The following is a 14,694-nucleotide window of genomic DNA, read 5'->3' as shown; positions in this document are numbered from 1 at the left end:
ACAGAGAAATACAGGTACAAGCAGACTTAACGACTTAACATTGACATTGTGAGAGAATTCCCATTTTAACAATCTTACCACCCACGTAATGAAACTAAACCAATTTCATTGGAAATTGGTGAGCTTGATTTCTGTTCCTGATTTTTTGAATTGGCTGTGTGGCTGTACACAATCGGATGTTCTAGCAAACGGTCCACAGTGCTTTGGCACCTTCTGCTGATGAGCTAGAGAACTTTTCTGGCTCAGGGAGAATCTAAGTCAGATGTCTGGTGGCCTTGGCACGTGCTTCCATAGGTCAGTTAGCCAGAGACTCTTGAGCAGCAATCGTTACTAAGAACCACTCTAGGAGACAGCACGGCAGTAACTAGGAATGCTATTCCAAGCATCAGCTTCTGTAAATTGTGTATGCCTTAAGTCATGTAAGTCAACAGTGGTAGCACTGGTCACCGAGGAAACCAACAGGACAGTTTAATCCCCCACATGATCTGCTCCTCTAGCTGCACCAACGTGGATTCATCCAGTTATACTAATGGTTATTCCTCCATGGAAAAGAAGTCTGGTAATGCTGGCACATGCCTTTAATCTTAGCACTTGGGACACAGAGGCAGGTCTCTGCTAGTTTGAGGTCAGCTTGGTCTATAAAGCAAGTTCCAGGGACAGCCAGAGCTGTTACACAGAGAAACTCTGTCTTGAAAAACAAAAACAAAACAAAACAAAAAACAAGAAACAATGACCAAAACCCAAAACAACAACAGAAAAGAATGAGCTACTCTGTCTGTCTTGAACCCCTTATTTCTATCAGGTCCTCGTGGGCTAGAGATTGACATCTACATGACTCTACCTTCCCACCCAAACCTGCTAGTTTGTCTGGGGCCAGGTCTAGCTTTATGTCCTGGCCATCACCATCCTGGGAGTCACACAGGACATTATGAATGAGAGCATGGTCTCTGGATGGAAATCCTAGTTTTGGAATTTACTATATGCAAGTATGCAATGTGCTATAGGCAATGCTCTTGGCCTCATTTCTTCAGCTGTAAAATGAAATCCTTCTTTATAAGTTTACCATGAAAATTAAAAGAGATCATAAACACAATGTTCAGCCAGACATACAGTAGGTGCCATTATTGTTAGCAGCACTGGTGAAATTTACTTCTGTCTACTCAATTAGTCACTGAGGGCTGCTCTTATCTCTCTGTCCCTCCCTCCTTTCCCTTCTGCTATCTTCTAGCTCATATCCATTACATTTTGATTTCACACTGAGATAAACTAAACCAGTCATTTCATCTACTTTTTAAAGAGTTGCCATCTATTCTTAAAAGGAGTCTGCACACATCTACAATTGAAGACCTTTGGTGGGTCTCCCTTGTCTAAACAGCATTGCCCTAAGCAAGGCCTTCAAGAGTCTGGAAGCTCTGATATCCTTCTTGTTTTGTTTTGTCTTGTTTTGTTTTGTTGTTGTTGTTTTACTTCAGCTTCCAACATGCTCCGTCTTTCTGCCATTGTCAATTCTTTCCCTTCCTCCACAACCCTGTCAGCCTTCTGACTTGTGTTTGTCTGAAGCGGACTGCTTTAGCTATTCAGACTATACAATGCTATCTATCTTTCTCACAAACTCAGCCCAGTCCCCTCACTGGAAATAGTCAGTCACACCCCAGAGCTTTGCTTCTATGTGGATGGGGCTAACGGTGTTGTCATTCACATTCACCATCTCTGCCCACACTTAATTAAGTCTAGGCGTCCAGGCAAGCCTTGCCGAATGGAATGAAACAGAGCTGCCTTTTAGCAGCTGCCTGACATTGCCCCGGTACGTCTCCAGCTCAGGGAGCTTCTTTGAAGATTGACACTTTACAAATCAGCATCCTGGTCCAGCTGAAAGAGCACCAAAGAGCCATCTCAACCGAAAGCATGCAAGAATCCCAACAGCAACATCTCTCTGTGGAAAGAAGGAAATAAAGTTCAATGAATGCAGGCTCAATACCGGTGTTCTAAAACCTTCCTTCTTTGTCTGATGCGGACAGAGATGCTGTCAACTGTCATCTACTTGGGAATGACCCTCTCCAGTTGAATTTTTATGGTGGGGGCAAATTTCAAAGCTGGGACTCTGTGGCCACGGAAAGTCCCAGACAGAAGAATGTAGGTGGTTCTGAAAGCGCTGTATCATGTACTCCATCAGCTGCCTACCAGCAGTGCCTAAGGGGTGGGACAGAGAGAGGATATAAGCCAGGAATGATGCCCCAAAAATGGCTGTTCATCTCCCTCAAACTTTTGCAAATTCTGTAGAGATCCTTGAATCAAGAAGCGAGTCTTTCAATCAGCCCTAGTAGTTCAACATCTCTGGCAATTCGCCACTCATCTCGCACAAAGGAACTCAATGGTAGTCAACCACTGAGAGAACCTTGACATTTGCAGTTTACCGTCCTTTGTTATTCCAGAGGAATTGTCATAACACCCATATATCCTGCAATCCAGGCCAAGACAAGTACGAGGGCACAATACCGCTGGGTGTTAACTCCAGCAGCCAGGAAAAGGCCTGGCCACCATCCACACCACCACTCACCCTACTGGCTTCCTAGATGATAAAGGGGAGGGGCTGTGACCTCTGATTTGTATACCCAGCTTCCAGACCAAAGGTCAGCTGCTAGTAGAGTTAAGTGATTGTTAAATAAGTGAACAAATCAATGCACTTTCCAGAGAAGTGCTCAGAGAGGGACCAGCCAGGCAGTTTAGCATGAGGGGAATATGTTTTTCCTTTCCCAGCATTTGTTATTAACTATGTGTATTGTTAGCATGACTATTATGTCATTTTTAGGTCTGAAATTTAGAAAATGGAGTAAAGGATTTTTCTGTGTCTGGGACTATATAGGAGGAACAAACACATAGCAAGAAGATTTGCTGAAGTCAGATACTCAATCTCAGCTCGTCAGAGTCATCCCAATTCCTGCTGGAAAATAAGTATCTCAGGGATAGCTTGGGAGACTTACTCTTCAGTTTCTCTATACCCTCGAGCTGAGTTACAGAGTAACCCGAAAACAATGCTTCAGAATTCACCCCACTAATAAACCTGAGCAAAGTTCACAACAAGTTTCGTGGATAGAAGTGCAGAGCAAAGGCCAGAGCTCCAGGGAAGGGCTACCACAGAGCAGGGACAGTCACCTGTCTTGAGCGAGGATCCCTGCATCAGCCCCAGCTGTGGCAAGCCATGAGCTCTGTGTTATCAGTCATCTTGCAGGAACTCCCAGGCCCGTTCCTAGTCCTGGGGATCTTCCTGCCCGTGACTTTGCTGCTTTTCCTCCTGATTGCCTACTTCAGGATCAAACTGATGGAGGGTAAGTGTGAAGCCCCACAAAGAAAGGCTCATCCTTAAAACACACCAAAGCTCTGAGAAGCTGGTGAAACCTTTTCGATTGACAGATATTCCCCCCTCCAGCCCTCCCTTAATATCCTATCCCTGATGAACCAAAGTTGGATACTTTCAACTCTGTGGGTGGTGAGGTAGGTAGGGTTTGACCACTTGCTATAGGGACTTCTTCTCTGTAGTTCCGGGAAGACAGACAACTGTGAACCAGCAAATTGGACAGGGAGCTGCTTGTTTATCTCTTAAGGCAACAGATTCATAAGCATTGTGCTGTTCATGGTCTGTGTCTTCTATGTGTCAGATGTATATGTGTGTCATAGTGCTTGTAAGGACTACTGTCAGTCACGTATACCCTGAGTTCTCACGGACACTGAGTGCCCTGGGAGAAGTTGAAGGCTTCAAATGTCAGAGCTGGGAATGTGAGTCCATTGTATCATTCTCAAGTCTTACCTCTGCTGCTTCTTTGACAAGGTTAACTTTCACAACCTCAGAAAGGTATCAACCACAGAGCAGGTCAACATGGTCTCACAGTACGTACACACTCATGTGTGTGTGTATGTGTATGTGGGAGTATGTACATATATTCACATAAGTAAATATACACATGATATATACACACACACACACACACACACACACACACACATGATCGTGTGCATATGCACAGAACATCCTCAGCCACCGAACTTCTTCTTAAGAAATGTTCCAAGCATTTTGCTATCAGTGTTTAGCCAATGCAAACCTCTAGATACCAGACTGGAGCAGAAACTTCCCAGAATACTATAGTGTTGTTGTATTTTTTAAAAAGACAAAATATATTCAGAAGCTTACAGTGATCTTCCATTGGCATGTATGTCCTGGATTAAGCTGGTGTTACAGAAATAAAAAGAGCTGGACCATATTTGAGAGGCTACTTTTTGATTTGGTTTTCAGTAAATATTAGAAATCTTAAAGGGCTCATTTTATTAATACCTGCCTCTTAATTTGGAGAGTTTCATATTAAACTACTGAAAAAGCACACTTGAGAGCTAGCCAGGGTTGTGCGCAGCAACCTAGCACTCAGGAAACTGAAGCAGAAGGTTTGCTTAAATTTGAGCAAGCCTGGGCTACAGCGTGAGAGCCTGTCTTAAAACACATGCATTTAATCCCAGCATTCAAGAAGCAGAGGCAGGTGAATCTCTTAGACACAAGATGATACTTGGAACACAGAAAACATAGATTGCATTTCAGAATGCTGCTTTCCATCAGAGCCTACTGGAGAACCCTGTAGCCCAGTGTTTTTTCAACCTTCCTAATGTTGTAAGCCTTTAGTGCAATTAATTATTCATGCTGTGATGACCCCAGCCATAAAATTGTTTTCGTTGCTACTTCATAACTGTAATTTTGCCACTGTTATGAATTGTACATATCTGTGCTTTTCTGATGGCCTTAGGTGACCCCTATGAAAAGGTCGTGTCCCAGAGGTTGAGAACCACAGCTGTAGCCTTTCATTTTCTGCCTCATTTTTACAAACAGCTCTCATGCAGGGAGATTAAGGGATATTGCACCATGCTCTACATGTAGGACCCACGTGATGAATTTTTTTTTTTGTCTTTTTTGAGATAGGGTTTTTCTGTGTAACAGCCCTAGCTGTCCTAGAACTAGCTCTTGTAGACCAGGCTGGCCTCGAACTCACAGAGATCCTCCTGCCTCTGCCTCCTAAGTGCTAGGATTAAAGGCATGCGCCACTACCACCTGGCAAGCCTTTTCTTTATGAAGTGAGTCACACTGTTTACTATCCCCAAGATCAGTCTTCCGGAAATTCTGCACCCAAATATTTATGATTCCCAAGTCTTGGAAAAACTCCAAAACTAGGAAGGAACTGAAAATCAAGACTCACAAACATTCACAGCAGGGTTCCTTCAGGCTTGCCCATTGGCTCACTGCCCAGGAGTGCAAACATTTCCCGATGGAAGACCCTTCACAGTCATGAACTGACCAATGTCAATCACAGATACCCAGGTTCCCACTAACACTGGGAAGTAGAAGTCGGTGTCAGTCAAGGACTTTAGTTCTTCACATACTTAAGTTTTATCTCCAGCTGTTTCGTTAGCAAGATAAAATCTATAGTGTATCAAAAATGCATCAGGCACAAAATAAGGCGAAAAAGTCAGAAGAGCTTCTTGGATTTCAGTCTCTCCGCAGCCTTTGCTCAATAGTTATGGTAAATTGAATGATCCTGTGGGACATTTGGTAACTGGCAGAGTCTATAAAAAGAAAATAGCTCAGTTTTACATATTTTCTTATTCCTGGGAAAATATAACATGAAAAACATAACAGAGTACCCAGTGTTTTATGTAAGTATTTAGATATTTCTGAGGTCTAAGCAAATCAAACTCCTTCAAAACATCCCGGAAAAGCCAACCTGCAGTTGGAAGTGTGACCAGGCATCCCTGAAGACTGGTCAGGGCCAATGCAAACAAGGGGTTTGCTTAGTTAGGGTTTCACTGCTGTGAGGAAACATCAGGTCCAAAAGCAACTTGGAGAGGAGTTTATCTGGCTTAATATCCTGAAAGCAGGAACTAAAACCGGGTAGGAATCTAGGGGCAGGAGCTGATGCAGAGGCCATGGAGAGGTGTTGCTAACTGGCTTGTTCATATATATATATATATATTGGTTTTTCGAGACAGGGTTTCTCTGTAACTTTGGAGCCTGTCCTGGAACTAGCTCTTGTAGACCAGGCTGGTCTCGAACTCACGGAGATCCGCCTGCCTCTGCCTCCCGAGTGCTGGGACTAAAGGCGTGCGCCACCATCGCCCGGCTTGTTCCTATATTCTTATAAAACCCAGGGCCACCAGCCAACGGGTGGCACTGTCCACAATGGGCTGAACCCTCCTACACCAATCACTAATTAAGAAAATACCCTACAGGTTTCCTACAGTCTAATCTTCTAGGAGCATTTTCTCGATTGAGGTTCCCTTCTCTCAGATGACACCAGCTTAAAAAAAAAATAGCCAGGACAGTGATTGGTGTAGAACCGCCCAATGTACACCTATCACTGTGACTCTTGCATAATGACCTCCATCTGTCCTCAGCATATCATTACCTAAGTAATCTGTCTGGAGTTCAAGTCACAATAAAACCGTATGACAATATTTGTAGCTCCGCAGCCCCAGAAGTGTTGCTGAAGCATGCACATGAAGGGAACAGAATAACTAGTATACTTCATCCTTCTTTCTCTGCTCACCCCTCCAAATGACAGGATATACTAGGGAGCTTGTCCTAATTCCTAGATTTTTCTCACGCCATGGGTTGGCTCCTTCCCTCTCAAAACATTTTGCGCTTTGTAGCATACGATTGAATGCAGAGGGCAGTAACACTGGGAACCTCACCTGATGGGGGAAAGTCTGTGGGTGACATCCTTTAAACTCCTTAAAGCTTGCTACCTACCTCTAAAGTACATTCTACCTCTAGATGGCCACCAGCCATCAGTCATTCAACAGGTATTTGTGAATCTACTTGAGCATTTTCCCATTCTTATGACTGAACACCACAGACTTATTTTTAAACAACGAAACCTATTTCTTATAGTTCTGAAGACTGGGAAACCCAAAGTCAAGTGGCCCCATTCAGAGAGGTTCCACGTGCTAGTAGAGAATCTGTGGTCTAAGGCAGCACACAGTAAGAGGGATGTAACTAAAAGACAGACACAGGGCTTCTCTGTGTAGGCTTGGCTGTCCTGGAACTGGCTCTGAAGAACAGGCTGGCCTTGAACTCACAGAGATCCACCTGCCTCTGCCTCCTGAGTGCTGGGATTAAAGGTGTATGCCACCAACCCCTTGACTCATAGTTCTGCTCTTAAAGGGCTCATCTGGGCCTAGAGCTTTAGAAATTACAATGAGCATGAAGTTTCAATGTGAGCTTTGGTGGAAAATCAAATTCCAGTACTACTATATACTATGGCTTGTCCTAGGCATATAGACTTTTGGGACCAAGAGGAAACAGTCTTCCATTTATAAAGCTACAAAATGCATCAGAAAAAAATTAATCCAACATCAGATATGCAAATCCATATTTTTATTTTCTGTTCTTGGCCTCAGACCAAGTTAAGGGTAAACTCTGCCCTTGAACTTAGCCAAGGCTGAATCCTGACCTTTCATTTTAAGTATTTTCCAAAATGTCAAAGCTGAGACCTCTCACCAGGCAGGATCTTCTAAATACCTAAGGGATACCCCAGTGATGGAATAAGCCATCTTCCCATTGTCACCCTCTCAATGGCTCTCAATGAAGTAAGTATATCCAGGCTGTAGGCAGGAAACCCAGGAGTATGGGAAGCACCATTTACTTCAGTGAAACAATTCCATGCATCAGGGCAGTTAAAACAAAGGAGGTCTCATCTGCGGCTTATTGCTTGAAAACTGTAGCTTTTTCTGTAGTCATTTCTAAGGGTGTGTAGTATTACTCCTTCTCCAGTTAGAGGGCAGATGAGATCCTTTGGCCCCAAATTAAAACATCACCAGTTTTATCCATCTAACAGCATCCATTTAAAAATTATAAACATATGGACAAATGTCATATAGTTAATCTTCTACCCAGGGCTACAGCAAAGTGTAATCATTTCTGGTTTGTTTCTGTAAAGAGAAGGACATTGACAGATTAACTGGTGTGTTCACAGAACCCCAGAGTCCTACACTCCAAAACATAACACCAGCTTGTGTGCTTCATATATCCTAAGGTTAGACAGAGCGTCATTTTGAGATGTGATGGGTAGTGAGTGGAGGTAATGTCATCATTTAACATTAATCCCTACTCTTCAAGCCTTGAAGGTAATCATGCATGGAAATTTAATTAGTATGTAGAGAACATCAATTTTCTCACAAAGGAAGAAAGAAATTCTCTAACATCCTGCACATTTTAGTTTGTCATTTGTCTTGAGAAACAGCTCTTGGGGAGGAGGGCTGAGTCTTAAAACGTTCTAGAAATAGCCAGACCCTCTATCATCAGTGCCATGAACATTTATCATCCCCTAGGGTGCAGGTTGTGATCTTCATTTCTCTTCAGTGTTCCAAAATCTTTACATCTAGCACCACCCACCTTCCAAAGCATCAAGAACAAACTGTGCTCTAAAACAACCAATAGTGAACCAATAGTACAAAAGCAGTCACTTTATTAAAGTGTACCTGCTGAACGCACAAACATTTAGTTAGATATAGAATAAGTAAAGCTAATTAACATTTGAATCTGGAACACAGCATCTCTACATAATCTAAAACTTCAAGCCTCTTCACCCTGTACGATAGAAATAACAGCAGCAGGGTTCAGCTATGGGGTCAGTGTGAGTAATGAGCTGCTACAAAATGTAGCTGATTTTTTTTTTTTTTACTCTTTGGGGGCCCACTGCCAAGCTCCCAGATAAATACATGGGGACTTGTTCTTATTTATGAATGCCCAATCTTAGCTTGGCTTGTTTCTAGTCATCTTTACTAACTTAAATTATCCCATTTCTCTTTAATTTGCCTCTGGCTTTCCACCTTAATTTATTCTATGTATCTTTCTTTTCTTCTTATTCCATGGCTTGCTATGTGACCCCTGATGTCTTCCTCTTTTCCTTTTCTCTCTCCTCCTTCCCTGGATCTCTCCTCCTGTTTACTCTCCCTGCCTCCCAGCCCCACCTATCCTTTCTTTTGCCTTGCTATTGGCCATTCAGCTCTTTATTAGACCAATCAGGTGTTTTAGGCAGGCAAAGTAGCACAGCTTTATAGTGTTAAGCAAATGCAACATAAAAGAAGGCAACACATCTTTGCATCATTAAACAAATATTCCACAGCATAATCAAATGTAACACATCTTAAACTAATATTCCACAACAACAGAGGGATTCCAAACAATCCCCATGCTGGAAAATGGTAAACTGTTATTACTCCCGCTGGCTTATAAATCCCAAGAAATCATTATTTGTGTCATTATGTGCATCATTAAAATTGCCTTAGAATAATTAAGACACCCTAGGTGACTCACCTGGAAGGCAGGAGACAAGATAGGAAACCTGGCTGTCTGGCTCCACAGCTAGCTTTCTTAGCCCACAGAACACCAGGCAGGTTTCCTATCAACTAATGATTTTTTGTTTGTTTTTTGACCCAGGCAAATAAATTCACTACCAAGTTGAAAGGCAACTGCGGAAAATCTATGAACAAGGGAAGAATGTTTGCAAAAACTTTGGATGGGTTGATCTGTTAATATAAAAGAAATACAAATTATTTTATTTTTATTTATTTTATTTTATTTTTGATTTTCGAGACAGGGCTTCTCCGTAGCTTTTTGGTTCCTGTCTTGGAACTAGCTCTTCTAGACCAAGGCTGGCCTCGAACTCACAGAGATCTGCCTGCCTCTGTCTCCCGAGTGCTGGGATTAAAGGCGTGCGCCACCACCGCCCGGCTTGGGTTGATCTTTTAATATAAAAAAACTACAAATTATTCCTAATGATGGCAATTCTTTCACTTAAATATATACTCCAAGCCAGGGAGATTATTTACCCATGGCCCAACAGAGAAAGATCCTTACTGCTTACAGAATTTTCTATAACAAACCCAGGTACTTCTTAATGACACCTGCTTAATTTCTCTCTGAATGTCCTCCCTAATAGATTCCTCGGATTAATAGCCTAGTTGCAAGCTGTTTTTGTTTTTTTTGTTTGTTTGTTTTGTTTTTTGTTTTGTTTTTAGTACTTTTGCTTTGATTTTATTTTTTAGTTAGGTTTTTTTTTTTTTTATTTTTAAGCTCCGCTGTTTAAGAATGAATCTAAGCACAGCAAACTTGGTGTCACATAATAATTCATCCAGGCAAACACAACAGCAAAAAAGATGCCAAAGTGTGTAATCTTTGGATTCAAATAATAATGTCTTGGAACAGGGCAATTAGTAGTGGATTGGGACCCAATAGTTTAAATGATGGAAGGTTGGGGGCTTGCTTGGGGAGGATGTGTTGAGCTGTTGCATCTGGAACAGAAATATCTTAACCTGACGCTTCCTTTCTTTTAAAAATTTCACGTTAAGGCCATATCACTACCTTCATTTAGCGGGCGGTGGTGGCGCACGACTTTAATCCCAGCACTCAGGAGGCAGAGGCAGGCGGATCTCTGTGAGTTCGAGGCCAGCCTGATCTACAAGAGCTTGTGCCAGGACAGGCTCCAAAGCTACAGAGAAACCCTGTCTCGAAAAACTTTAAAAAAAAACAAATAAACAAACAAAAAAAACCTGCAAGCTGTTTTTGGAGAGAAGTAAATTACTTCAATTCTTATTTTCTAGAGAGAATCTATGGCAGTCAGTTTAGTCACTGGCTAGAAGACTTTCTAGAGCTCGCTAAGTTTTTCATCCTTCATCCTAGATCACTGATTTTTGTTATTTACCCCTCAACCTTCAGTCTCTGATTTGGGCCATGATGTATCCAGGTCAGTGATGTATATCCTTGTCCATCATTCAAACCACTTCTTATGCAATTGGGGAAGAAATTACTCCTATTTTAATAAGTTCATAATCTAAACCAGAGATTATCTCAAAGAAGTATCTTTGAAATAGCAAATCATCTATGTGGAAAAGCAACATAACTCAGCAGCTGAAAGTACAGACTCTAAAGCCAGGCTTCCTGGTATCAAATTCCGAATTCATCCATTTCTGTAGTCTTGGGGTAAACTGCTTTATCATGGTCTTTCTCTGACCCAGACTGCTCACTCATAAATCAAGAAGCAACTTATATCACCGCAAGAATTAAACAAGTTAACACATGCAAAGATAGCACAGTGTATCTGGTACATAGCTGCTGAACAAATACTGTGTATTCAACCTTGTGGCTCACATAGCGCAGGGCATGTCCTCATTTGAGAATATGGAGCAGCCCCTAAGCATCCAAGATAGGTAGGAAATGTTCCCTAGGTGCATGGTAAAGGACTGATGGAATAGATTGAGGTAGATACCAAGAATACTGTCAAGGCCAATTTTGTAAGCATTCTATTAGTAAGTGATGTTGGTGGCTATGAGAGGGGTGGAGTGTTGTTTGGTGTACCAGGAACATATACGATTATATATTAAGATCTTTTTTAAAAAAATATTTATTATGTATACAATATTCTGTCTGTGTGTAGGCCAGAAGAGGGCACCAGACCCCATACAGATGGTTGTGAGCCACCATGTGGTTGCTGGGAATTGAACTCAGGACCTTTGGAAGAGCAGGCAATGCTCTTAACCTCTGAGCCATCTCTCCAGCCCAATATATTAAGATCTTAACAGAGATCTCAAGGTTAAAAGCAAATCTGGTTCCTGACATACTAGTTGAATACAGGAGCAGGGAGAGGGCCGTGTGCAATGCAAGCAGGTGGGAGTGGACAGTGATGAGAGGAGGTCGGTAAGGCTATGTTGATGCTACAGAGAGGAAACTGGGGACTGGGGAATGCCGGTAGGTTTAGTAAACTGGCGTAAGTAGGATGCCACTTAAGACTTTTAATATTTTAGCAGAACAGTTTTTATCTAAATGCTTTTGAGAGATTAAGAAATACATAGGCTCTGAAAAGCCTAATGTTCAAAGGGAAAATCTTGATTCCCTAATTCCTGTATCTTTATCTCTTGGATTACACATGTTTAATGAAGGTTTCCCGAATATGACAATCTAAACATCTGCTAAACAGGATACTTACATGTTAATGATCTTTAATACAGTGGTCATCTGTCCTAACCAGGAACATTCATTTGAAGTAGTCGAGGAGGGCCAAAAATGGTTCAGTGGGTAAAGGTGTTTACTGTCAAGCCTGATGACCTGAGATTGATCCCTAGCACCCAGACAATGGAGGGTAAGACTAATCCAAGCTCCCTTCTGATCTCCATGTGCTGTGCCATGTTCATGACTACACACACACACACACACACACTCAAGGTTTTTTTTTTTTTTAAGGAAGCTGAAGAGGTCAGGTCCCACCGTAGAGACCCATAGAGCCCAGAAGTTTACCAGTCAGAAACACTGGCCAATAGCTTCTAGCAAGTTGTCTACAAATTAACCAATATCCTTCCTTTCAGTTGATGAAGAACTGTCTCAGATTTCTGATCGCCAAAACAAGTACAGTCCTTCCCTATACAGGCGAAGGATGAGACGAAGATGACTGTGGGATCATTCAGTGGACAAAGAACCATGAATTTCACAAGACCACAGAACAGTGGTCAACAGATCCATGGGGAAATGAGAACAGTGGATACAACGGCTACTACTAGAGGACTTCTGTGTGATCTGATGTTAATGGCAGTTCTTCAGAAAGTACCAAGGACTTAAAATTTTCTTTCATATGCTCAATGCATGAGGCACATCTTGAGTTTCTTTTGTTATGACTATGTTTATTTACTTGGAAGAGTGTTTTTAAAATAAAATTTGTAGACCTAATCATATCACTCTTTGAAAGCTCACATAACTTTCTCTTTAAAGGTAAGGAAAGGCTGAGAGAAATCAAATGGTGCTGTGGGAACTCCTTCAGTCAATAAGATACTGGTCTCATATACTATAAATGCAGATGAAAAGCGGTGCCAGCTTCTTGGCTGCTGGATTCTTACTGTTCCCATGGCACACAGAGGACTGTGGATTGCTACTCTTTCTGTGAGTTTATCCCCAGATGAATAAACCTTTGTTTATACTCCATTCCAGGCTATTATGGAACTCTTTTGTATGCCAACAAAAAAAAAAATAGCAAAAGATGGTGCCTGGAGGAAGCCCTATGGATGCTTTACACCAGAGTCCTTCCATTTGGCCCTCTAGTCAGTTTGAAACATGGCAGTTTCAGACAGCATTCAAGACCTTTGTGTCTTTCTTTCCCAACTGCTTCATCTCTGTGGCAAGCTGCAACAAAGAAGTAGAGTCTCAATATTAGGTATGGGTTACTCACCAACATAGTTCTCTGTATGGTGGAGATATTAAGTGGTACCAGGGAAAGGAAGAGAGGACAAATGCTCTTCTAATACCCAAGGAGAATAATTCAAGTTTGTTTAAGTAAAACCCAAACACCAGGGGACTGTTTCTAAATTGAAAGTCAGCATTTCACTAGCAAAATCCTTATCATTCAGTGGGCTCTAAAGAACATAGATTGAAGAGCCATTTAATAATTGAAAAAGAAGCATTTAATTCAAGGTGAAAGTTAAAACAGATTATGCTCACTACTAAGTTCGACATACTTTTATAGTTAATAGCAACAAAATGTTTAGTACACCCTATCCCTGGCTATTTTCTAACCTTTGAATATGACTCCATTGTGCTTTGAGTGGTTTACTTAAGAAACAGCCAGTGTGTGTGTGTGTGTGTGTGTGTGTGTTTAAATGCATAAATTTTGGTAGTGACAGTCATACAAGCATACAAGATTGTAATGATCAAAAGTCAGAACGTTTCATTGTGGCCTGATAATTTCCTGACTCTTCCTTTAGGCCCCACCCTGAAATTCTTCTTCTCAGGCATCCAGTGAGTTTTCTGGTGGCACTTCCATTTTAATAGTGTTGGGAGCTACTGGGGGCTGCAGACCCAGACCCTGAATTTCCTGTAAACAATTTGTTTTCCTCTGCTCTGAGCAGGCTGCAGCTGCTCTGAACATGAGACCCTGATGGCAGGGGAGTGGGTTCTGATGGGTCTGCAGCTGAAAGATCTCGAGACCTGGGGCATAGCCAGAGCCCTATATAAGTTGCCCCTGAGCTCAATGAAGTTGGCATTCTTGTATCAAGAGTGACCCATGTCTCCGCCTCCGTCTCTCTGTGAGTCTTTCTCAGGCCGGTTCCCGGTTCATGCAAGCGGTCCTGTAGTGACACGGGAGCTACAGAACTGTTTTAGGTTTTTACACAATAGCACTCAATTATATCAAGAATATCTGTTGGGTCTTTTGAAGTTGGGTAATTCCTAAGTGCTAATGCCATATGGAAGAAATAACACTATTCCTTCAGTTCTGGGAAGGATCTCTTTTTAGCCCCTGGTGGAAGCAGTTTGTGTAAAAATGCTTTCTTCAACAGGAGGTGTGAAAGGACACAGCAGAGTCCCATCTTGGGCAGCTGCCAGCCAAATGTGTGGCTCAGACATCACAGTTGCTCCCTCTTCTTCCAGAAACAGAACGTCTGAAGCCCGAGCTTTGGCGTTGAAGGATGCTTGACTAAGAGGTGTCAGGATTATAGGCACAATTCACCATACCCAGCTTTATGCCTGTTCTAGTTTTTCATCTTTTTTGTTCTTGTTTTTAATTGAATTAGTAACTTGGCAATTTAATATTGCCCAAGATGATGCTTCAAAGGCTTCCAGATGTGGAATGTAAGTCCATGGCCACTCCACATCCTGAACCTAGCTGGTAAGACAGA

The 14,694-nt window shown here is 42.1% G+C and overlaps 1 protein-coding gene across 1 annotated transcript; it reads left to right on the top strand.

Annotated features, from left to right (window-relative positions):
- Nucleotides 1-3,193: 3,193 nt before the first annotated feature.
- On the top strand, nt 3,194-12,479 carry Smlr1 (small leucine rich protein 1). Its single transcript, XM_057750981.1, has 2 exons — nt 3,194-3,326; nt 12,397-12,479. Exons 1-2 carry the CDS (start codon nt 3,200-3,202, stop codon nt 12,477-12,479), a joined length of 210 nt encoding a protein of 69 aa, XP_057606964.1. The 5' UTR covers nt 3,194-3,199.
- The last annotated feature ends 2,215 nt before the right edge of the window (nt 12,480-14,694 follow it).

This window comes from Chionomys nivalis, chromosome 2, assembly GCF_950005125.1.
Source record: "Chionomys nivalis chromosome 2, mChiNiv1.1, whole genome shotgun sequence".
In the NCBI taxonomy this organism is placed as follows: Eukaryota; Metazoa; Chordata; class Mammalia; order Rodentia; family Cricetidae; genus Chionomys; species Chionomys nivalis.
This window is presented reverse-complemented; position numbering and strand designations above follow the sequence as displayed.

What these genes read in the sequence shown, in the direction of transcription:
- Smlr1 (XM_057750981.1), top strand. Translation starts at nt 3,200, where the DNA reads ATGAGCTCTGTGTTATCAGTCATCTTGCAGGAACTCCCAGGCCCGTTC. An exon ending in CAGGATCAAACTGATGGAGG is followed by an intron (nt 3,327 to 12,396) that starts GTAAGTGTGAAG and finishes CCTTCCTTTCAG; the next exon opens with TTGATGAAGAACTGTCTCAG.